The sequence below is a fragment of the Trachypithecus francoisi genome, unplaced genomic scaffold, assembly GCF_009764315.1.
Source record: "Trachypithecus francoisi isolate TF-2019V2 unplaced genomic scaffold, Tfra_2.0 Lachesis_group17, whole genome shotgun sequence".
In the NCBI taxonomy this organism is placed as follows: domain Eukaryota; kingdom Metazoa; phylum Chordata; class Mammalia; order Primates; family Cercopithecidae; genus Trachypithecus; species Trachypithecus francoisi.
The window spans coordinates 22,086,128-22,108,549 of NW_022681462.1; the positions used below are offsets into that span (position 1 = coordinate 22,086,128).

Below are 22,422 nucleotides of genomic sequence, written 5' to 3' on the forward strand. Positions count from 1 at the left end.
CCAGGAGGCAGGAGAACCAGGCTGGGGGGCAGGCATGTGGTCCTCTCTGGGACTGAGAGGGGCTGAAGTGGGTCCGCCAGGATGGAGTGGGCAGCGTGTGCACGCATGTGCCGTGTGCATGTCAGGGAGGGGCAGACCCGGAGCAGCTCAGGGGGCAGCAGAGCCTGCGTTATGGGAGGAGGGATTCATTTGAAACAAGGTGACCTGAACCCTGGGTGAAGGTGCTGGAATTACGATCCTGGGGAAGATGGTGCCTGGCCAAAACTGACTTAGCTTTCTCATTTCTGCCTCCCTGTTGGTCCACTTCTGTCTTTGCTTCTCTGTTTCTCCCTGCACTTGGCATTTCTTTCTGTCCTATCTGTCCTTCTCTCTTGTCTCTTTGCTTTGGTCTTCCTCCCACCTTTGCCTCCATTCCACCTGCTGTCCACTGCAGTCTGAGGACACAGACCTGCCCTACCCACCACCCCAAAGGGAGGCCAACATCTACATGGTTCCTCAGAACATCAAGCCAGCGCTCCAGCGTACCGCCATTGAGGTGAGCTGGCTGGGCCTGGGCGTGGGGGCTGGGAGCAGAGTGCCCTTCCCCTTCCTGCCCCAGCCTTTCCTGAGGCCTGGGGCCTTCCAAGCCACTCTCCTCATTCTGTGTGCCCAGGTCCTGGCATGGGGCCTGCGGAACATGAAGAGTTACCAGTTGGCCAGCATCTCCTCCCCGAGCCTTGTGGTAGAGTGTGGGGGCCAGACGGTGCAGTCCTGTGTCATTAGGAACCTCCGGAAGAACCCCAACTTTGACATCTGTACCCTCTTCATGGAAGTGGTGAGCCCCACCTCCCTACTGTCCTTTTCCAGAATCCTGGGGCTAGAAGTTCTACATGGCCCCAAGCAGCCTGGGACTTGTGTTCCAATTCCCTGCGTGGTCCAGGGTAGGACCCCTCACTTTCCTGTGAACATGGGGAGAAATGCTCATACCCTCCTCACTGGAAGGGTTCAGGCCTCTGAGTAGGACAAATGGGGCTAGACTCTGCCTCCTACCCAGATCCTGGATCAGTGAAAGTCCCAAGGAGCCATCCCCTGGCTGTTTTCCCCGTGGGACAGGTTTCAGTCCCCTGGAGTGCCCTCAGGGACCTGCTAGGGCTTGGCTTTCCAGGATTCCTCCAAACCTTTTCTGACCATGTCCTACCCTAGCCCGGGCCCCCTAAAAGGAGCTCACCCCCACAGCCCTCAGGCCCGCCAGGCCTCTCCAGCTTCCTGGGATGCCTAGACCTAGTGGCTGGAGTAAGGCAGGTCTGAGGAAAAGAAAATGGTTTGCGAGATGAAAGCGCTGTAGAAATTCCAGGCCCAGTGGCTGTCAACAGAAGCCTCCTCTTGGCCGAGCCAAAGCTGCCCCGAAGGAGAGCATATAAATTATTTCAAGTTGTGTTCAAAGTGCTTTTTGGGTGTGCGGGGAGAAGAATCTGGGTCTGTAAGCCAACTCTTGAGTATCCACTTGGGGGGGACTGTCTACAAGAAATGTTGAGTCCCGGGCCAACTCCCCTCGCCCGCTCCCCAGCCAGTGAGGGAACGCAGCCTTGTTTTCACTTCAGGCTGAACGGGATGGATTTGGAAGGTAAAGCTGTGGGGGGGAAAGTCAGCCTCTGCATGCAGCATTCAAAGGGCCGACAGAAAAGGTGGGTGGCTTTGCTCTACTGCCCAGCTCTGGGCCAGCCACCATTTTGGATTTCTGGCTGTGGGGATTATCTGCGGGTTATAGTCATTTTTTGCTCTTTGGGCTTGACCTGGAGACTTCCTAGAGAGGCATTCAGGCCAGTGCGTTCTTCCTCCTCCACCCAGATGCTGCCCAGGGAGGAGCTCTACTGCCCCCCCATCACCATCAAGGTCATCGATAACCGCCAGTTTGGCCGCCGGCCTGTGGTGGGCCAGTGTACCATCCGCTCCCTGGAGAGCTTCCTGTGTGACCCCTACTCGGCGGAGAGTCCGTCCCCACAGGGTGGCCCAGGTAGGGGAAGGGGAGACGATGGGCAGCTCAGGGAACGGGGGGCCTCAGGGCCAAGCTACCCTTCCTAGTTGAGATGCATCCTGAAGTCCTTCTCATATGGAGACCTGAATGAGAAGCGATTTCTGCTCTGCTAGACCACAGGGCGGGGACCTTGCCTTCCTTAGGGCAGAGCCTAGCTCTGGGTGGGGGGGCACCAGGAGCAGGTAACTGATACCCGTGGGAGCTGAGGGGCAAGGGCTCAAAGTGAGCCCAGGGGGAGGGAGACAGAGGGCAGGGAGACAATGATGCGGGGAGGGAGGAGAGAAATGTGAGGAGAGGAAGACAGAAGTGGGAGACAGGCATGCGAAGGAGGATGGGAGAGATGGAGATGAGACAGGGACTTATTGGGAGGGAAGAAGAGAGAGATACTGACTGAGAGATGTGGACAGACTGCAGGGTCTTGTCTCGGTCCCTTGGCTGAGCCCTGGGGCTGGTGAGGGGCGAGTCTTTTGAGAGAGCCCCTCTCAGGCCTGGATGGCTCCCTCCCCTGCAGACGATGTGAGCCTACTCAGTCCTGGGGAAGACGTGCTCATCGACATTGATGACAAGGAGCCCCTCATCCCCATCCAGGTAGGATGGGCATCTTCCAGGGAGGCCTGGGTCACCCTTCCCCTCCGTTCCTTATCTCTTCCCACCCCTTCTCCCCAACCCTTCATTATCACATGGCCTCTATACACATCCCCTTCTGGGGTCCAGCGGCTGGACACTGTCCAGTAGAGAGACCCAGATGGGAGCTTTCAATCTGGCTGAGGGGGGTGGGGTGCACTCATCTGGGCAAGACTCAATCCCTTTTCTTGGAAGCATATGTGAAAAATAGCCCCTGTACCCTGGGGGCCATGGTGAGGGCTTTCTCCTGGAGATCACGAGAAAATCAGGGTGGGGAGCAAATGAGAGAAGGACAACAGGGGAGGAAGTGAGTGGGCCATCTCTGGCATCCTCCAGCCCCATCTCCCTACCTTGGACAGGCCCCTTCTTAGGGGGAAGGTTTTTCTGTGGGCTTGTGCTTGGTGGCTCCTTGGAGATAGCTTAGAAAGAGGAGGCTGTGTCCAAGCCAAGAGTCCATCTCACCCCATTCCTCCATCTGCAGGGAAAAGGAGGAGGAGGCAGGAAGGGGCATTAGTCTAAGGTCTCCAACCCTGGGGGAGGTAGGAGTCATCCCTTTGCTACATACTCAGCAACCAAGGGCCAGCCAGTGATGCAGATGCCAATGCCACAGAGCATGGCAGGAGGTCTGTGGCATCTTGTGCTGAGAGGCAGCACTGCCCTCACTGTGGGCCGTGGGGTGGCTCTAGATTCTGTAGGGCTGAGCCCATCTGGTCCTTCCCACAGCAGACATGGAGAAAGGTCTCACTGTGAGCACCAGCCTTGAACTCACCGTCTGTTCCAGGTTGACACCCTCCTCTCTGGGCTTTGCAAGATGCTGGTCACACCCCTGGCACCCTGGGGCCCCCAGAACTTCTGAGCCACCCAGAGGCAGAGCCTCCAGGCCTGTGTGGACAACACTTGTGTCCTCGGGCCTTGCTGCATCTGTAGTTTCACTGATGCTCAAAGTCCTCAGACGCCCTGAGTTCCATCTCTCCAGCCTCCATGGCTCTCCAGGGCTCTGCCCTGCCAGTCTTTCTGCTGGGAAGACCTCCTGTCCCCTGTCCCTTGGCCAACTCTTGGTCATTCTTTAAGATTTAACTTAGGCATGGTCACTACTCTGGGGGAGTCTTTCCTGGTTCCTCCTCTTCTCCTGTGAGACTTGCCTATTTTGGGTCACTGTGCTGCCCTAGGGCCTGCACGTCTCTGTCAATGTTAGCACATTCACCAGGCTGAGCTCGGGAGCAACTGCGGCTCCTTCCTCTTTGTATTCTCAGTGCTCAGCACAAGGCCTCGCTTAGCGGAGGTGTTAATGAAAGTCTGTCTGTCTGGGCAAGTGGGTAGTTGGGCGCATGGGTTGATGGATGGATGGATGGATTTTCTGGCTACTGTCTGTATGGATCTGAGGAGGAATCACTCTCCTGGCTGGGGAAACCCAAATGGAAATTTCAGATGTCCCTATGTGAAATTTAACTAAACTCAGTGCTAGTGCCTCTGGCCTGCTTGAGTGTTTATAGCTGAATTAGGCAGATAATTTGCCCCAAACTCTGGCTGCCTGCTCCTGGCTCCTGTTTCCCGGCTGCTCCATAGGCCTGTCTGAGATTGTGCAGGGAAGTGCAAGGCCTGCCCAGCAGGATTTCCGTTCTGTGTGTGCTGCCCTCAAAATGTCTACACACTCAGATGGGGAGGGACTATTTTAGGTCCTGCTGGCCACAAGCACAGCCAGAGGCAGACGATGAGGAGGCCCAGCCTGGCCATCCTCCCGGTGTTGACATGAGGGAACTGGGGCTGGGGTCTGAGCCAGAGCCAGGCCTGTGCTGTTTGTGGGAGCACATGGCCACTCTGGCTAGAGCTGCCGGCCAGACCAGCAGCACTGGTTGGAGCTGGGATGGGGTTCCTGGAGGTATGTCCGCCTGGGGAGGGGCTGGGCCTCCCCTGGCCTGGGACGGGGGAGGAGGAGGAAATGACACTGCCTTGCTCTGATGAGGGAGGCTTGGACCTTGCCCTCATGGAGCTCCCTGTCTGATGAAGGAGATAAAACTCTGTTCTCAAGAGCCTCAAACCCAGCAGGGAGACCAGTTCTGGTCTTCAGGGAGCCCTGGCCCTCTGGGGAAGCCCCTTGTCTGGTATCTGACTTTGTTCCTGTTTTTCTTTGAGATCTATTGCTCCGATTGGGCTGATCCAGGAAATCTTTCACTTGCTCGCCTCTCCTCCCTGTCCCTGGCACTCTGGAGGACAGGCGCTCCAAGGCCAACCCAGGAGGCAGCTGACCCTGGGTGCAGTTCCAGTGGTTTGCTAGATAACTATGGCTGGGCTCTTTTCCTCTCCCTCCTCCTCCAATGCAGATAGCATGAAAGTCCCTGGCCTCTGGGGACAGGCGGGACGAGAGGTCTGGCAGAATTTGGATTTTGGCTGGCTCCTGTCTGCCCCACCGGTGTTTCTCAGCAGCCTGTTCCATCCTCACAGTTGATGCAGCCGTGTCTGGTGCCGGATGTGTTCACCATGTCCTGGCTGTGGTCCTAGGACCCCTCCTAGCTCAAACCTGCTCTTGCCAGAGTTACCTTTCCATCTTGGTCCCTTCCTGTCTCTTTCCTCAGTGACACCTTCTCTCTGCTCCTGAAGCCTTCTTACCAGCATCTGCCCAGGTCCTGGGATGAGCTGGCCACACATTTAGAACATGTCACTGGAGACCCTTGCTTGATGTTCACGCCATGGGCTGGCACTCACCACGGAGCATTTCTCAGGTTTCTAGAAGTGTTTTGGTTTGTGTCGAGAGTGGCCAGTTCTGGAGGTGACTCAAAACGTGTATAAGGCAGGTCTGTGCTCAACCTCCCAGGGCTTGTAGATCAGTGTCTGTCTTTAGGAGTAAGGGGGGGGGGGCCCTGCTTGGTGGGTGCCTGGCCTCTTTAAACTCTCCATGGCAGTGAGGATTGGGATGAGAAATACTCAGACATATTAACTCCACCACTTGTTCTTGGTCTGTGCAGCCATCCTATGTGTAGACTTTAGCCTGGCAGACTAGGGGTGGGGGTGGTGTGTGCACATGAGTGTGCATGAGAGGTGGGGGGATAGGAGCAGGTGTGTGCATGAGCTCCCATGGGTGCTGGCCAGAGGGGTGTCTAGGCTTGGTGGTGGCAGTGCAGGAATTGTGGCCTTGACTTTGAACTTTCTGAGGGCAGGCCTGGGTGTGTCCTCAAATAGGGAGAGCAGAAGTATCCTATTCCATCTAGTTCTCTGCTTTAGAAAACGATGTTTCATTGTTTTCAGACGATAAAATGATATGTGTTCTTTATATAGCATTTGGAAAATATAGAAAAATACTGAAACCCACCCAAACACACAATTTGAAAGCACAGCTCCCAACATTTCATTCTCATTCTTTCCTCTTCCTTCTGGATTTCTCTTTCTGTCTCTGATTCTGTCTCTGACTTCATTTCTACCTTTAAAATAAAATTAAGGTCTTCGTTCACTAGTTTTTTTTTTTTTTTTTTAAAATTAAGGCAGTTCTTGGTGTTGTAACTATGATTAGGGGAAGAAAAAAGAGTGTTCAAGAACACACAGAGAGCCTGCCACCCCCTGTCCCTTTTCTATAGAGAGTCTTGAAGCTCCAAATAGAGGCTGTGCCCCCAGAAATCGCACCTTTGAGGCACGGAGATGCTCCCAGAGCCAGCTGGGTACGGCAAGGGCGGCTGTTGCTGAGCATTCCGAGAGCACTCTTGGGTAGAGGGGCTCCTCTTTAAGTCTTCAGAGAAGGAGAATTTCGGGAGGTGGGAATATGTGTGTGTTGAAGAACTAGAGAAATAACTTTTAGGAAGTTCCAACTCTGGTCACAAAGAGACAAGGGAAGAGGGGGTGTCCAGAAGATCTCAAATAAGTGACGCCAAAGTGAGGAGATGCTTCATTAACAAGGAGACCAAGCTCTTGGAGTCTCCTGGCCCTGCAGGTTCAGCATAGGTTAAGCATCTGGGGAAGCTTCTCTGGGGAGGGGGGCCTCTGAGGCTGGTGGGTGAACAGGGGAGGATAGGGAGGCTTTCCTTGCAGGCAAAAGGGCTCGGGCAAAGGCTTGAAAGTGAGACTTTGTGTGTATGTTTTATGTGACAAAGAGGTACGTGCGTGTATGTATGAGTGTGTGTGGTAGAGGTGGTGTGTGCGTATGTGGGGTAGAGGTGGTGTGTGTGTGTATGTATGTGTGTGATAGAGGTGTGCGTGTGTGGTAGAGGTGGTGTGTGTGTTAGAGGAGGTGGTGTATGTGTTAGAGGAGGTGGTGTGTGCGGTAGAGGAGGTGTGTGTGTGGTAGAGGTGGTGTGTGTGTGGTAGAGGTGGGGTGTGTGTGTATGGTAGAGGTGGGGTGTGTGTGGTAGAGGTGGAGTGTGTGTGTTTGTGTAGGGTAGAGGTGTGGTGTGTGTGTGGTAGAGGTGGTGGCCGTTTGTGGTAGAGATGTGTGTGGTAGAGGTGTGTGTGTGTGGTAGAGGTGGGGTGTGTGTGTGGTAGAGGTGGGGTGTGTGTGTGGTAGAGGTGTGTGTGTGTGGTAGAGGTGGGTGTGTGTGTGGTAGAGGTGGGTGTGTGTGTGTGTGGTAGAGTGGGGTGTGTGTGTGGTAGAGGTGGGTGTGTGTGTGGTAGAGGTGGGGTGTGTGTGTGGTAGAGTGGGGTGTGTGTGTGTGGTAGAGGTGGGGTGTGTGTGTGTGGTAGAGGTGGGTGTGTGTGTGGTAGAGGTGGGGTGTGTGTGTGTGGTAGAGGTGGGGTGTGTGTGTGTGTGGTAGAGGTGGGGTGTGTGTGTGTGGTAGAGGTGGGGTGTGTGTGGTAGAGGTGGAGTGTGTGTGTGTGGGGTAGAGGTGTGGTGTGTGTGTGGTAGAGGTGGTGGGTGTTTGTGGTAGAGATGTGTGTGGTAGAGGTGTGTGTGTGTGGTAGAGGTGGGGTGTGTGTGTGGTAGAGGTGGGGTGTGTGTGTGTGGTAGAGGTGGGGTGTGTGTGGGGTAGAGGTGGGTGTGTGTGTGGTAGAGGTGGGGTGTGTGTGTGGTAGAGGTGGGGTGTGTGTGTGTGGTAGAGGTGGGGTGTGTGTGTGGTAGAGGTGGGGTGTGTGTGTGGTAGAGGTGGGGTGTGTGTGTGTGGTAGAGGTGGGGTGTGGTGTGTGGTAGAGGTGGGGTGTGTGTGTGGTAGAGGTGGGGTGTGTGTGTGGTAGAGGTGGGTGTGTGTGTGGTAGAGGTGGGGTGTGTGTGGGGGTGTAGAGTTGGGGTGTGTGTGTGGTAGAGGTGGGGTGTGGGGGGGTAGAGGTGGGGTGTGTGTGGTACAGGTGGTGTGTTTGTGGTAGAGGTGTGTGTGTGTTAGGGGAGGTGTGTGTGCGTGGTACAGGTGGTGTGCATGTGGTAGAGGTGGTGTGTGTGTGGTAGAGGTGGGGTGTGTGTGTGTGGTAGAGGTGGTGTGTGTGTGGTAGAGGTGGGGTGTGTGTGTGTATGGTAGAGGTGGGGTGTGTGTGTATGTGGTAGAGGTGGGGTGTGTGTGTGTGGTAGAGGTGTGGTGTGTGTGTGTATGGTAGAGGTGGGGTGTGTGTGGTAGAGGTGGAGTGTGTGTGTTTGTGTGTGGTAGAGGTGTGGTGTGTGTGTGGTAGAGGTGGTGTGTGTGTGGTAGAGGTAGTGTGTGTGTGGTAGAGGTGGGGTGTGTGTGGTAGAGGTGGAGTGTGTGTGTTTGTGTGGGGTAGAGGTGTGGGGTGTGTGTGGTAGAGGTGGAGTGTGTGTGTGTGTATGGTAGAGGTGGGGTGTGGGGGGGTAGAGGTGGAGTGTGTGTGTTTGTGTGGGGTAGAGGTGTGGTGTGTGTGTGGTAGAGGTGGAGTGTGTGTGTTTGTGTGGGGTAGAGGTGGGGTGTGTGTGTGGTAGAGATGTGGGGTGTGTGTGGTAGAGGTGGAGTGTGTGTGTTTGTGTGGGGTAGAGGTGTGGTGTGTGTGTGGTAGAGGTGGTGGGTGTTTGTGGTAGAGATGGTGTGTGTGGTAGAGGAGGTGGTGTGTGTGGTAGAGGTGGGATGTGTGTGTGTGTTAGGGGAGGTGTGTGTGTGGTACAGGTGGTGTGCATGTGGTAGAGGTGGTGTGTGTATGGTAGAGGTGGGGTGTGTGTGTGGTAGAGGTGGGGTGTGTGTGTGTGTGGTAGAGGTGTGGTGTGTGTGTGTATGGTAGAGGTGGGGTGTGTGTGGTAGAGGTGGGGTGTGTGTGTTTGTGTGGGGTAGAGGTGTGGTGTGTGTGTGGTAGAGGTGGTGGGTGTTTGTGGTAGAGATGGTGTGTGTGGTAGAGGAGGTGGTGTGTGTGGTAGAGGTGGGATGTGTGTGTGTGCGTGATAGAGATGTGTGTGGCAGAGGTGGGTGTGTATGTGGAGTAGAGGTGGTGGGTGTGTGTCTGTGTGTGTGTTTTGTGTGTGTGGTGAGCGTGGGGTGCCAGCAGGAGACAGGCCTGGCCGGCTAGTATGCAGGAGGCCTCAGGAGACTGTTTCCTCACTCTGTGGGGCGGGTGCTGGGGCTGGCCGGCTCCCAGGCTCCCAGGCTCCCAGGCTCCCAGGCGCTGGGGCTGGGGCTAATTTTGAGACTGCTGCTCCGGTTATAGTCTCTGGGATGCCGTGAAGGTGGGAACGTGCTCCCAGAACCAGAGTGGCAAATTATGCCTGAGTCCCAAAGGGGAACGTGTAATTTCTGAAGCTGGACCAGATCTTTGGAACACTATGTTTAGCTTTATTTTGCTCTGGTGAACTGCCGGTTTCCCTCTCACCTTTCTAAAAAAGAACTGCATTAAAAATAACAGTAAGGCTTCTACGGGGTTCAGGATGCGAATGGGAGGGGCATAGCTGCTGCCTGGCGAGGCCCGTCTCTGGCCAGCTGGGGGTGGCACGTGGAGTTCACCCAGTCTATTCCAGGGGTCACATGACATGTGGCCAGCACCCCAGGGCCATCCAGCAGCCCTGGCTAGGTGCCCAGGGCTGATTCTGCTTCTGACTCTGAACAACCCTGAGAGGCCCCTCAGTGATGTGCCTTTTCACAGAGCAGGGAGGGATCCCAGTCCCCAAACACCCCTCCTGGGCCCAGCAGGGCTTCACCTTCCATGGATTTCTGTGGGCATCGGGAGAGTGTCTCCCAGAATCTTTGTGCTGAGGAACGCAGGGCAGCCTGGGGTTTGGCCCTTTGGAGTCCTCCCGGAGTCCCCTGCTCGAGGCTTAGAGGATGAGGAGCCAGCCCCGGCAGCTCTGGGTCCCAGCTGGCTGCTCCCCAGCACCCACCCTCCGGAACCCTTTGCTCTTTCTCGAAGGGGCTGTGCTTCTTTCTTCCCCTCCACCTTTGCGCTTGCAATTCCCTCTGCCTAGCATGCATCTTCTCAGGTTGCCCACCTGCTAGCCTGGTATTCATCCACCCAGAGCCCCATCCCCTTCTCCTAGAGGATCGCAGTGGCCTCTGAACAAGTCTCCCTGCCTTCAGCCCTGAGTCCTGAGGCCCTCCTCAGGCTGCAGCGCAGGGATTTCATAAGGTGAACATTATGAAGTATTGATTCACAGTACTGGGAGATTGCAGGCAGGGAACTGATGCTCAGAAAAAGATGCAGAAAGTGATTTGTAGCATGGAGTGGAGGTTGGACTGTAAGACTCCTAAAGTCACCACTGATGTCAGGTTTTGGGGAAGACATATGATGTCCTGGTTCTTGTCCCGGAGGAGGGAACACTGAGTAACCTGCTGTAGCTTACGAACCATGCCCTGCAGTGTTGGTGTGGCTCAGTGGTTAGGATGCTGGGGAGTTGGAGTGTCCCCGAAGTAGGCAGATTTTGGAGAGGGAGGGAGGACATGTGAGAGAGTGGGCAGGAGTCAGGCACTGGCTGAACTCCTTCCACGTGCCTTGCCTTGTGCTGGACGTGCCCAGCCTTCATCTCATTCGTACTCACTGTCGCTGTGTGAGGTGGGCTTTGGACCCATTCTCCAGGTAGGAAGCTGATTCAGAGAGGTCAAGGGACTTGCCCAAAGTCACACATCTGGTGAGGTGTTGGAGCCAGGCTTGTCCAACTCCAAAGCACATGTTCTCCCTGGAGGAAGAGCAGAGGGTGCCTGGTCAGAGAGCGCTACCTCCTGGGGATTGTCCAGCCTTCCTGTTGCTAACCAGCATGTTTCATTTGTAGCTTGCAGACGGTCTGTCGAGCTTGGTCCCTACTAACACGGCTTCTCCTCCATCCAGTCCTCATGTATGTATTGCTTACTTATTTGTGGGCTCCTTGTGTTCCCTTGTGGGGCTGGGGGTAGGGGGTTAGGAGGGAAACGGGAGGGGAGAGTGGGAGGGAAGAAAGGAGGTATTTCCTGAGCCCTAGCAGGAAAGTCACCTATCTTTGCCTCACTGTAAAGGAGGAGTGAGAGAAAGCTATGGAGTAGATGCTCAGAAATGGACACCCCTAGGTTACTTCCTGGGATTTACCTTAATTTTATTTACCTGTGTGAAGACTGAGGGGCATAGGTGGGGCTGCATGGGCCAGTGGAGGCAGGGAACTCTCTCTATTAGACTCTGACTTCTGGAGTGTGGGACCCCAGAAGCCTCTTCTGGGCGCAGGACCTCAGACGGCAGGCTGACTTTCTGTGCTCCTCCCTGGTGTGTGACGGGGATGTGTGACTGAGGAACCCTGGCTGGCCCCCTTGGGTGCTAAGAGGTCTGCTTGGGCCAACAGTCTGCTCCTGCAGTTTCTGGCAGGGCTCCTTTCTGCTTGCCTGAGTGGATTTCCTAGGTGTCATCTTTCTGGGCTGTGGGTCCCTCTAGGAAGATGACTTTGGTGTCTAGCCTTCAGCATGTGCGCCTGAAGTCCCATGCTGAGGGCCAGTGGGAGCCCCTGACCTGTGGAGGGTGGCGTAAGAGACAGAACTTGCCAAAGGCAGTGAGTTACATTCTACTTATGGTGTCAAGAGGAGGCACTGCTGTACTGGGGGACTCATGAACTTCTAGAAGGAGGCTATCGATATAGATATATATTTTTTCTGATTTATCTTTTTTAAATAAAATATGGAAAACACAAAAAGTGTCAAGCAGGAAGTTAAAACCACTTTTATTCCTACCAGTTAATGATAGGCACTGTTAGGATTTTGATGTGCCTTCATTTTTTAGATGTCTTTTAAGCTCACATGAATACTTTTTAAAAACAAAATTGGGATCATAGTTTTTTTATAATTTGGATTTTTTAAATTTAAAAGTATACATGAATATTTTCCCATATTTGTGTGTATATATGTTATATAATGTATATTATATAATATATATAATATAGACTATATATTATATATATGTATATTTTTTGAGGCAGAGTGCGCCTTTTTGCCCAGGCTAGAGTGCAGTGGCATGATCTTGGCTCACTGCAACCTCCACCTGCCGGGTTCAAGCAATTCTCCTGCTTCAGCCTCCTAAGTAGCTGGGACTACAGGTGTGCACCACCATGCCCAGCTAATTTTTTGTATTTTTAGTAGAGATGGGGTTTTACCATGTTAGCTATCCTGTTCTCAAACCCCTGGCCTCATGATCTGCCTACCTCGGCCTCCCAAAGTGCTGGGATTACAGGTGTGAGCCACCACACCCAGCCTATTCTTGTATTCTTTAAAGATATGGCTGCATGTCATATGAACTTTTAACTACTCCGTATCATTTGCCATTTAATTTGTTTATTTCTCCTATTGTCTTCTTTTGTCCCTTAAAGGACTTATTTTAGTTTACTTTATATGTGTCCGTCCAGATGATTTCTTTCTGTGTTTTTGTTTTGTTTTGTTTTGTTACCCCTAGGTACACCTGCTCAGGCCATTTCTTGTTAAAGTGTATTCCTAGGCATTTTATGGTCTTTGGTGCTGTTCTAAATGGAATATCTGTTTTTCTTATGACTTTATCAAACTATTGCTAGAATGTAGGAAAATAATATTTTTGTATATTTACTTTGGAACTGACTCTTTTTAAAGCCCCATTTATTAGTTCTGACTATTGTTCTTTGATTGTTTGGTTTTCCAAGTAGGTAAGATCGTTTTCTTCAAATAATGGTAAACGTGTTAGTTTCTTTCTAATAATAACGGCTTATTCCTTTTTCCAAATACCATTTGATATTTGAGATGCTGCTGAGCAGACTTATTTAGTCATTCATTCTAATGAGAATGCCTCTACCAGATTTCCATTAATTAGGATAATTATTGATGGTTTCAGACAGATATTTGATTTTGGCAAGGTTGTGTCCTTTGTTTGTTTGTTTATTTATTGTTTTTGAGATGGAGTCTTGCTCTGTTGCCCAGGTTGGACTACAGTGGTATTGTCTTGGCTCACTGCAACCTCTGCCTCCTGAGTTCAAGCAATTCTCTTGCCTTAGCCTCCTGAGTAGCTGGGATTACAGGTGCCCACCACCGCGCTCTGTTAATTTTTGTATTTTTGTAGAGACAGGGTTTCATCATGTTGGCCAGGCTGATCTTGAACTCCTGACCTCAAGTGATCCACCCTCCCTGGCTTCCCAAAGTGCTGGGATTATAGGCGTGAGCCACCGCACCCAGCTGATTGTTAGTTTATTAATAGCTTAAAAATTAGGCATGGAAGTTTAATTCTCTCAAATGTCATTTGGCATTTATTAAGATGATAATTTTATTTTCCATTGTCTGTTAATAGGTGTATAATTGTGCTATATTCCTGGGGTAAACCCAAATCGGTCAATTGGTCATGGTATTATAGTTTACTACAGTTGCAGCCACCTTATCCAATGCAGTCAAGACAGGTAGTTGATTGGCTAATTGAAAAAGTTGATTAAATAGGGACTTATTAAAAGTCATAGAAATGTACCACAAACAGGCCAGGTGCGGTGGCTCTTGCCTGTAATCCCAGCACTTTGGGAGGCCGAGGCGGGCGGATCTTGAGGTCAGGAGATCGAGACCATCCTGGCTAACATGGTGAAACCCTGTCTCTACTAAAAATACCAAAAATTAGCCAGGCGTGGTGGCGGGCGCCTGTAGTCCCAGCTACTTGGGAGGCTGAGGCAGGAGAATGACATGAACCCAGGAGGCGGAGCTTGCAGTGAGCCCAGATCGCGCCACTGCACTCCAGCCTGGGTGACAGAGTGAGACTCCATCTCAAAAAAAAAAAAAAAAAAAAAAATGTACCACATTTTGTTTTTAACCATATCCATGTAACTTTATTTGTCAATCATTTGACATGTGCCATACCCTCTTTTTGAATTTGGATGTGCTGACTTGTGTGTCATGTCATCCTTTTGGTATAAATCATATCCAAAATGCATTATCTAGGATTTTTAGTTTTAGGTTTATTAAAGTTTAATGAGAATGTAATGATACTTGAAAAAAAAAAAATCTGAGTGTAGAGTCCTCTTAGAGTTTAAGATGCCCTTCCACCTTTTATGTTATCTCACTTGTACTTGATAGTCCTCACTTAAAAAAAAAAAAATCAAAAGAAAGCCAGGTGTGGTGGCTCTCGCCTGTAATCCAGCACTTTGGGAGGCCGAGATAGGCAAATTGCTTGAGCCTAGGAGTTTGAGATCAGCCTGGGCAGCATAGTGAAACCCTGTCCCTACAGAAAATACAAAAATTGGCCAGGTGTGATGGCACATGCCTGTAGTCCCAGCTATTCAGGAGGCTGAGGTGGGAAGATTGCTTGAGCCCTGGAGGACGAGGTTGCAGTGAGCCGTGATAGCATCACTGCACTCTAGCCTGGGTGACAAAGTGAGACCTTGTTGCAACAAACAACTCCACCAAAACACAAAAGCCTTAAATTAGTTTTCATGGATACAATGCCCTTCCTTCCTTTTTATATCCAAATTCTATGTGTTTTTAAGTATATACTTTGTTTATCCAATTTCTATATTAGTACAACTGGCATAAACAGGTCTTGGAGGAAACACAGTTGACTAATGGCAAACACCCAGCTCATCTTCTGGAGCTGCAGTGGGCATCCTAGAACAGCTGTGGACAGTCAGTGGTTCTGGATCTCAGGCAGACTGTTGGCAGACAGGACAGACTGCCAACATTTGTTAATCCTGGCTAAGAAGAAGTTTTAAGGAGAGCTTCTATTATACATTATTGAGTTAGATTTGCTACTACTTAGGATTTTTATGTCTCTATTAATAAGTATTACTTTCAAGGTGTCTTTGTTACACTTTGATGTCAGGGTTATACTAGTCCCTTAAAATCCTTTCCAGGTGTGCTTCTACTTTCTGTGCTCTTTTTTTTTTTTTTTGTTTGAGACGGAGTCTTGCTCTGCCACCCAGGCTGGAGTGCAGTGGCCGGATCTCAGCTCACTGCAAGCTCCGCCTCCCGGGTTTACGCCATTCTCCTGTCTCAGCCTCCGGAGTAGCTGGGACTACAGGCACCCGCCACCTCGCCTGGCTAGTTTTTTGTATTTTTAGTAGAGACGGGGTTTCACCGTGTTAGCCAGGATGGTCTTGATCTCCTGACCTCGTGATCCGCCCGTCAGGCTCTGTGGCATGCTAATTATTGTTCCTGAAAGGCCCTAAAATACACTAGAGCCACTGTTTATGAACTGAAATTATGCAATTTGGAAATTATATGATACAAATATTTCAATAGTTTGGCTTTATGTACAAAATGTATAATAGTAGGAAACCTAAATTAAAAAAAAAGACTGACAATCATGTGATTTAAAAGGTGGTGAAATTGTATCTATGTAGCTGATACAGGATAGCCATGATTTTTTCTCTAAAGTGGTGTTATGTTATATGTTTTGAATTATAGAAGAGTTTCAGGAATGCATATCTTATATAATTGTATATGATGCAACTGTCTTGTATGCATTTGTAAAACTGGGCTCAGCACATTTTCTGGGAGGGGATTCTTTGATCATTTGGTACTTCTTCAATCAATTTGGTAGCTGAGATGTCACCACATACTGCCTGTTAACACTGGTATAAATTTGTACATATTACTATAATAAAACCTTTGTATCTATTCTGTTTTCATCTTTATTCTTAATTTTATGTATTTATGTTATTTTCCTTTTTTATTAGGCTTCATATAATTTCATGTATTTTATAGCTGTTTTCCATCCAAAGAACCAGCTCCTTAAAAATTCTGCTGATATTATAATAGATTGGTTTCTTTAATTTCTACATTCAAGTCATTTTTAAGCTCTCTCAATCTGAAATTCCTATTATATATATTCTAGATATCTTGGGTTATCAGTTTATCTTTCTCTCTCTCTTGTTTAGAAAAGACTGTTAAGGTAGATATTTGTCTATATTCTAAAAATTCTAAAGTTTTGCTTTTCACACTTAAGTATTTATTTCACCTGGAATTGATTTTGTGTGTGTGTTAACTGTGAGGTAGAGATTTTTTTCTCATATAACTAACCAATGAATTAGTATCATCATAGAATGACCTGTCCTTTCTCATTGACCTACAGTGACAGCTGTGTCATTTGTTGAGTTTCCATATAAGTGTGGGCTATTTGTGGGCTCTCTATTCTGTTCCATTGGTCTATTTGTCTTTCCCTGGGCCATTTCACTATCTTATTTACTATAGCTTTCTAATAAGTCTTGATCTCTGATAAGGAAGTACTTTGTTCATGTTCAGAAACACCATTGCTATTCTAGTCCTTTGCTTTTCCACTTCAGTTTTAGAATCAGTTTTTCAACTTAAAATAATGTTGAGATTTGTGATAGAGTTACAGTGAATTTCTGGATCAATTTGGGGGAAAGCAGACATTTTTATTATATTGCCTTTTAACCATGAACATTATATATCTTTCCATTTATTTAGGCCTTCTTTAATGGTAATTTAATGAATTTTTATAATTTCATCCAAAAAAGTCTAGTACAACTTTTATTCTATCTAGTTCTAGCAATTTTATGCATTATTGTTCTCTTTACTTGAATTTTTAAAGATATATTTTCTTTTTTTTTTTTTTATTATACTTTAAGTTCTAGGGTACATGTGCATGACGTTTATATCATGTATAACTCCCCAATGCAATCCCTCCCTCCTCCCCCCTCCCCATGATAGGCCCCAGTGTGTGATGTTCCCCTTCCCGAGTCCAAGTGATCTCATTGTTCAGTTCCCACCTATGAGTGAGAACATGCGGTGTTTGGTTTTCTCTTCTTGTGATAGTTTGCTAAGAATGATGGTTTCCAGCTGCATCCATGTCCCTACAAAGGACGCAAACTCATCCTTTTTGATGGCTGCATAGTATTCCATGGTGTATATGTGCCACATTTTCTTAATCCAGTCTGTCACAGATGGACATTTGGGTTGATTCCAAGTCTTTGCTATTGTGAATAGTGCCGCAATAAACAAACGTGTGCATGTGTCTTTGTAGTAGAGTAATTTATAATCCTTTGGGTATATACCCAGTAGTGGGATGGCTGGGTCATATGGTACATCTAGTTCTAGATCCTTGAGGAATCGCCATACTGTTTTCCATAATGGTTGAACTAGTTTACAATCCCACCAACAGTGTAAAAGTGTTCCTATTTCTCCACATCCTCTCCAACACCTGTTGTTTCCTGACTTCTTAATGATTGCCATTCTAACTGGTGTGAGATGGTATCTCATTGTGGTTTTGATTTGCATTTCTCTGATGGCCAGTGATGATGAGCATTTTTTCATGTGTCTGTTGGCTGTATGGATGTCTTCTTTTGAGAAATGTCTGTTCATATCCTTTCCCCACTTTTTGATGGGGTTGTTTGCTTTTTTCTTGTATATTTGTTTGAGTTCTTGGTAGATTCTGGATATTAGCCCTTTGTCAGATGAGTAGGTTGCAAAAATTTTTTCCCATTCTGTAGGTTGCCTGTTCACTCTGATGGTAGTTTCTTTGGCTGTGCAAAAGCTCTTTAGTTTAATTAGATCCCATGTGTCAATTTTTGCTTTTGCTGCCGTTGCTTTTGGTGTTTTAGACATGAAGTCCTTGCCCATGCCTATGTCCTGAATGGTACTACCTAGATTTTCTTCTAGGGTTTTTATGGTATTAGGTCTAACATTTAAGTCTCTAATCCATCTTGAATTATTTTCGTATAAGGGGTAAGGAAAGGATCCAGTTTCAGCTTTCTACTTATGGCTAGCCAATTTTCCCAGCACCATTTATTAAATAGGGAATCCTTTCCCCATTTCTTGTTTCTCTCAGGTTTGTCAAAGATCAGATGGCTGTAGATGTGTGGTATTATTTCTGAGGACTCTGTTCTGTTCCATTGGTCTATATCTCTGTTGTGGTACCAGTACCATGCTGTTTTGGTTACTGTAGCCTTGTAGTATAGTTTGAAGTCAGGTAGCGTGACGCCTCCAGCTTTGTCCTTTTGACTTAGGATTGTCTTGGCAATGCGGGCTCTTTTTTGGTTCCATATGAACTTTAAAGCCGTTTTTTCCAATTCTGTGAAGAAAGTCATTGGTAGCTTGATGGGGATGGCATTGAATCTATAAATCACCTTGGGCAGTATGGCCATTTTCACGATATTGATTCTTCCTATCCATGAGCATGGTATGTTCTTCCATTTGTTTGTGTCCTCTTTGATTTCACTGAGCAGTGGTTTGTAGTTCTCCTTGAAGAGGTCCTTTACATCCCTTGTAAGCTGGATTCCTAGGTATTTGATTCTCTTTGAAGCAATTGTGAATGGAAGTTCATTCCTGATTTGGCTCTCTGCTTGTCTGTTACTGGTGTATAAGAATGCTTGTGATTTTTGCACATTAATTTTGTATCCTGAGACTTTGCTGAAGTTGCTTATCAGCTTAAGCAGATTTTGGGCTGAGACAATGGGGTTTTCTAAATATACAATCATGTCATCTGCAAACAGGGACAATTTGACTTCTTCTTTTCCGAACTGGATACCCTTGATTTCTTTCTCTTGCCTGATTGCCCTAGCCAGAACTTCCAACACTATGTTGAATAGGAGTGGTGAGAGAGGGCATCCCTGTCTTGTGCCAGTCTTCAAAGGGATTTTTCCAGTTTTTGCCCATTCAGTATGATATTAGCTGTGGGTTTGTCATAAATAGCTCTTATTATTTTGAGGTACGTTCCATCAATACCAAATTTATTGAGCGTTTTTAGCATAAAGGGCTGTTGAATTTTGTCAAAAGCCTTTTCTGCATCTATTGAGATAATCATGTGGTTCTTGTCTTTGGTTCTGTTTATATGCTGGATTACGTTTATTGATTTGCGAATGTTGAACCAGCCTTGCATCCCAGGGATGAAGCCCACTTGATCATGGTGGATAAGCTTTTTGATGTGCTGCTGAATCCGGTTTGCCAGTATTTTATTGAGGATTTTTGCATCGATGTTCATCAGGGATATTGGTCTAAAATTCTCTCTTTTTGTTGTGTCTCTGCCAGGCTTTGGTATCAGGATGATGTTGGCCTCATAAAAAGAGTTAGGGAGGATTCCCTCTTTTTCTATTGATTGAAATAGTTTCAGAAGGAATGGTACCAGCTCCTCCTTGTACCTCTGGTAGAATTCAGCTGTGAATCCATCTGGTCCTGGACTTTTTTTGGTGGGTAGGCTATTAATTGTTGCCTCAATTTCAGAGCCTGCTATTGGTCTATTCAGGGATTCAACTTCTTCCTGGTTTAGTCTTGGGAGAGTGTAAGTGTCCAGGAAATTATCCATTTCTTCTAGATTTTCTAGTTGATTTGCGTAGAGGTGTTTATAGTATTCTCTGATGGTAGTTTGTATTTCTGTGGGGTCGGTGGTGATATCCCCTTTATCATTTTTTATTGCGTCTATTTGATTCCTCTCTCTTTTCTTCTTTATTAGTCTTGCTAGCGGTCTGTCAATTTTGTTGATCTTTTCAAAAAACCAACTCCTGGATTCATTGATTTTTTGGAGGGTTTTTTGTGTCTCTATCTCCTTCAGTTCTGCTCTGATCTTAGTTATTTCTTGCCTTCTGCTAGCTTTTGAATGTGTTTGCTCTTGCCTCTCTAGTTCTTTTAATTCTGATGTTAGAGTGTCAATTTTAGATCTCTCCTGCTTTCTCTTGTGGGCATTTAGTGCTATAAATTTCCCTCTACACACTGCTTTAAATGTGTCCCAGAGATTCTGGTATGTTGTATCTTTGTTCTCATTGGTTTCAAAGAACATCTTTATTTCTGCTTTCATTTCGTTATGTACCCAGTAGTCATTCAGGAGCAGGTTGTTCAGTTTCCATGTAGTTGAGCGGTTTTGATTGAGTTTCTTAGTCCTGAGTTCTAGTTTGATTGCACTGTGGTCTGAGAGACAGTTTGTTATAATTTCTGTTCTTGTACATTTGCTGAGGAGTGCTTTACTTCCAATTATGTGGTCAATTTTGGAATAAGTGCGATGTGGTGCTGAGAAGAATGTATATTCTGTTGATTTGGGGTGGAGAGTTCTATAGATGTCTATTAGGTCCGCTTGGTGCAGAGATGAGTTCAATTCCTGGATATCCTTGTTCACTTTCTGTCTCGTTGATCTGTCTAATGTTGACAGTGGAGTGTTGAAGTCTCCCATTATTATTGTATGGGAGTCTAAGTCTCTTTGTAGGTCTCTAAGGACTTGCTTTATGAATCTGGGTGCTCCTGTATTGGGTGCATATATATTTAGGAGAGTTAGCTCTTCCTGTTGAATTGATCCCTTTACCATGATGTAATGGCCTTCTTTGTCTCTTTTGATCTTTGATGGTTTAAAGTCTGTTTTATCAGAGACTAGGATTGCAACCCCTGCTTTTTTTTGTTCTCCATTTGCTTGGTAGATCTTCCTCCATCCCTTTATTTTGAGCCTATGTATGTCTCTGCATGTGAGATGGGTCTCCTGAATACAGCAGACTGATGGGTCTTGACTCTTGATCCAGTTTGCCAGTCTGTGTCTTTTAATTGGAGCATTTAGTCCATTGACATTTAAGGTTAATATTGTTATGTGTGAACTTGATCCTGTCATTATGATATTAACTGGTTATTTTGCTCGTTAGTTGATGCAGTTTCTTCCTAGCCTCGATGGTCTTTACATTTTGGCATGTTTTTGCAATGGCTGGTACCGCTTGTTCCTTTCCATGTTTAGGGCTTCCTTCAGGTCTCTTGTAAGGCAGGCCTGGTGGTGACAAAATCTCTAAGCATTTGCTTATCTGTAAAGGATTTTATTTCTCCTTCACTGATGAAGCTTAGTTTGGCTGGATATGAAATTCTCGGTTGAAAATTCTTTTCTTTAAGAACGTTGAATATTGGCCCCCACTCTCTTCTGGCTTGTAGAGTTTCTGCCGAGAGGTCTGCTGTTATTCTGATGGGCTTCCCTTTGTGGGTAACCCGACCTTTCTCTCTGGCTGCCCTTAAGATTTTTTCCTTCATTTCAACTTTGGTGAATCTGGCAATTATGTGTCTTGGAGTTGCTCTTCTGGAGGAGTATCTTTGTGGCGTTCTCTGTATTTCCTGAATTTAAATGTTGGCCTGCCCTACTAGGTTGGGGAAGTTCTCCTGGATGATATCCTGAAGAGTGTTTTCCAACTTGGTTCCATTTTCCCCCTCACTTTCAGGCACCCCAATCAGACGTAGATTTGGTCTTTTTACATAATCCCATACTTCTTGCAGGCTTTGTTCATTTCTTTTTCTTCTTTTTTCTTTTGGTTTCTCTTCTCGCTTCATTTCATTCATTTGATCCTCAATCGCTGATACTCTTTCTTCCAGTTGATCGAGTCGGTTACTGAAGCTTGTGCATTTGTCACGTATTTCTCGTGTCATGGTTTTCATCTCTGTCATTTCGTTTATGATCTTCTCTGCATTAATTAATCTAGCTGTCAATTCTTCCACTTTTTTTTCAAGATTTTTAGTTTCTTTGCGCTGGGTACGTAATTCCTCCTTTAGCTCTGAGAGGTTTGATGGAGTGAAGCCTTCTTCTCTCATCTCGTCAAAGTCATTCTCTGACCAGCTTTGATCCGTTGCTGGCGATGGGCTGCGCTCCTTTGCAGGGGGAGATGCACTCTTATTTTTTGAATTTCCAGCTTTTTTGCCCTGCTTCTTCCCCATCTTTGTGGTTTTATCTGTCTCTGGACTTTGATGATGGTGACGTACGGATGGGGTTTTGGTATAGGTGTCCTTCCTGTTTGATAGTTTTCCGTCTGACAGTCAGAAGGACTGTCTGTTGGTCTGTTGGAGATTGCTTGAGGTCCACTCCAGACCCTGTTTGCCTGGTATCAGCAGCAGAGGTTTCCGAAGATAGAATATTGCTGAACAGCGAGTGTACCTGTCTGATTCTTTCTTTGGAAGTTTCCTCTCAGGGGTGACGCCACCCTGTGAGGTGTGGGGTGTCAGACTGCCCCTAGTGGGGGATGTCTCCCAGCTAGGCTACTCAGGGGTCAGGGACCCACCTGAGCAGGCAGTCTGTCCGTTCTCGGATCTCAACCTCCGCGTTAGGAGATCCACGGCTCTCCCCAAAGCTGTCAGACAGAGTCGTTCGCGTCTGCACCGCCCCTGCTCTTTCCCCTAATGGGCTGCAGCTGTGCGCTGTCCGCAGCGGTAGAGTCTACAGAGACAGGCAGGCTTCCTTGAGCTGCTGTGAGCTCCACCCAGTTCGAGCTTCCCAGCGGCTTTGTTTACCTACTTAAGCCTCAGCAATGGCGGGCGCCCCTCCCCCAGCCTCGCTGCTGCCTTGCGGATAGATCGCCGCAGATGGCTGTGTTAGCAGTGAGGGAGGCTCCGTGGGCGTGGGACCCTCCCGGCCAGGTGTGGGATATATTCTCCTGGTGTGCCTGTTTCCTTAAAGCGCAGTATTGGGGTGGGAGTTACCCGATTTTCCAGGTGTTGTGTGTCTCAGTTCCCCTGGCTAGGAAAAAGGGATTCCTTTCCCCCTTGCGCTTCCAGGTGAGGCGATGCCTCGCCCTGCTTCAGCTCACGCTG

General features: G+C 47.9%; 1 protein-coding gene across 21 annotated transcripts in view; it reads left to right on the forward strand.

Moving 5' to 3' along the window:
• The window catches only part of DYSF (dysferlin), a 247,566-nt gene that overhangs the window by 164,687 nt on the left and 60,457 nt on the right, over positions 1–22,422 (forward strand). For 13 of the 21 annotated variants that reach the window (XR_004428173.1, XM_033175041.1, XM_033175042.1 and 10 more), the window contains 5 exons: positions 434–535; positions 653–814; positions 1,828–1,993; positions 2,526–2,602; positions 10,749–10,811. Coding sequence is in view for 20 of the 21 variants with exons in the window: in XM_033175041.1 (XP_033030932.1) it covers positions 434–535; positions 653–814; positions 1,828–1,993; positions 2,526–2,602; positions 10,749–10,811 (570 nt within the window). In the remaining variant the exon portion in view is untranslated. The remainder of the gene's footprint in view (positions 1–433; positions 536–652; positions 815–1,827; positions 1,994–2,525; positions 2,603–10,748; positions 10,812–22,422) is intronic. The other 8 variants (XM_033175043.1, XM_033175045.1, XM_033175047.1 and 5 more) reach the window with 1 other exon arrangement.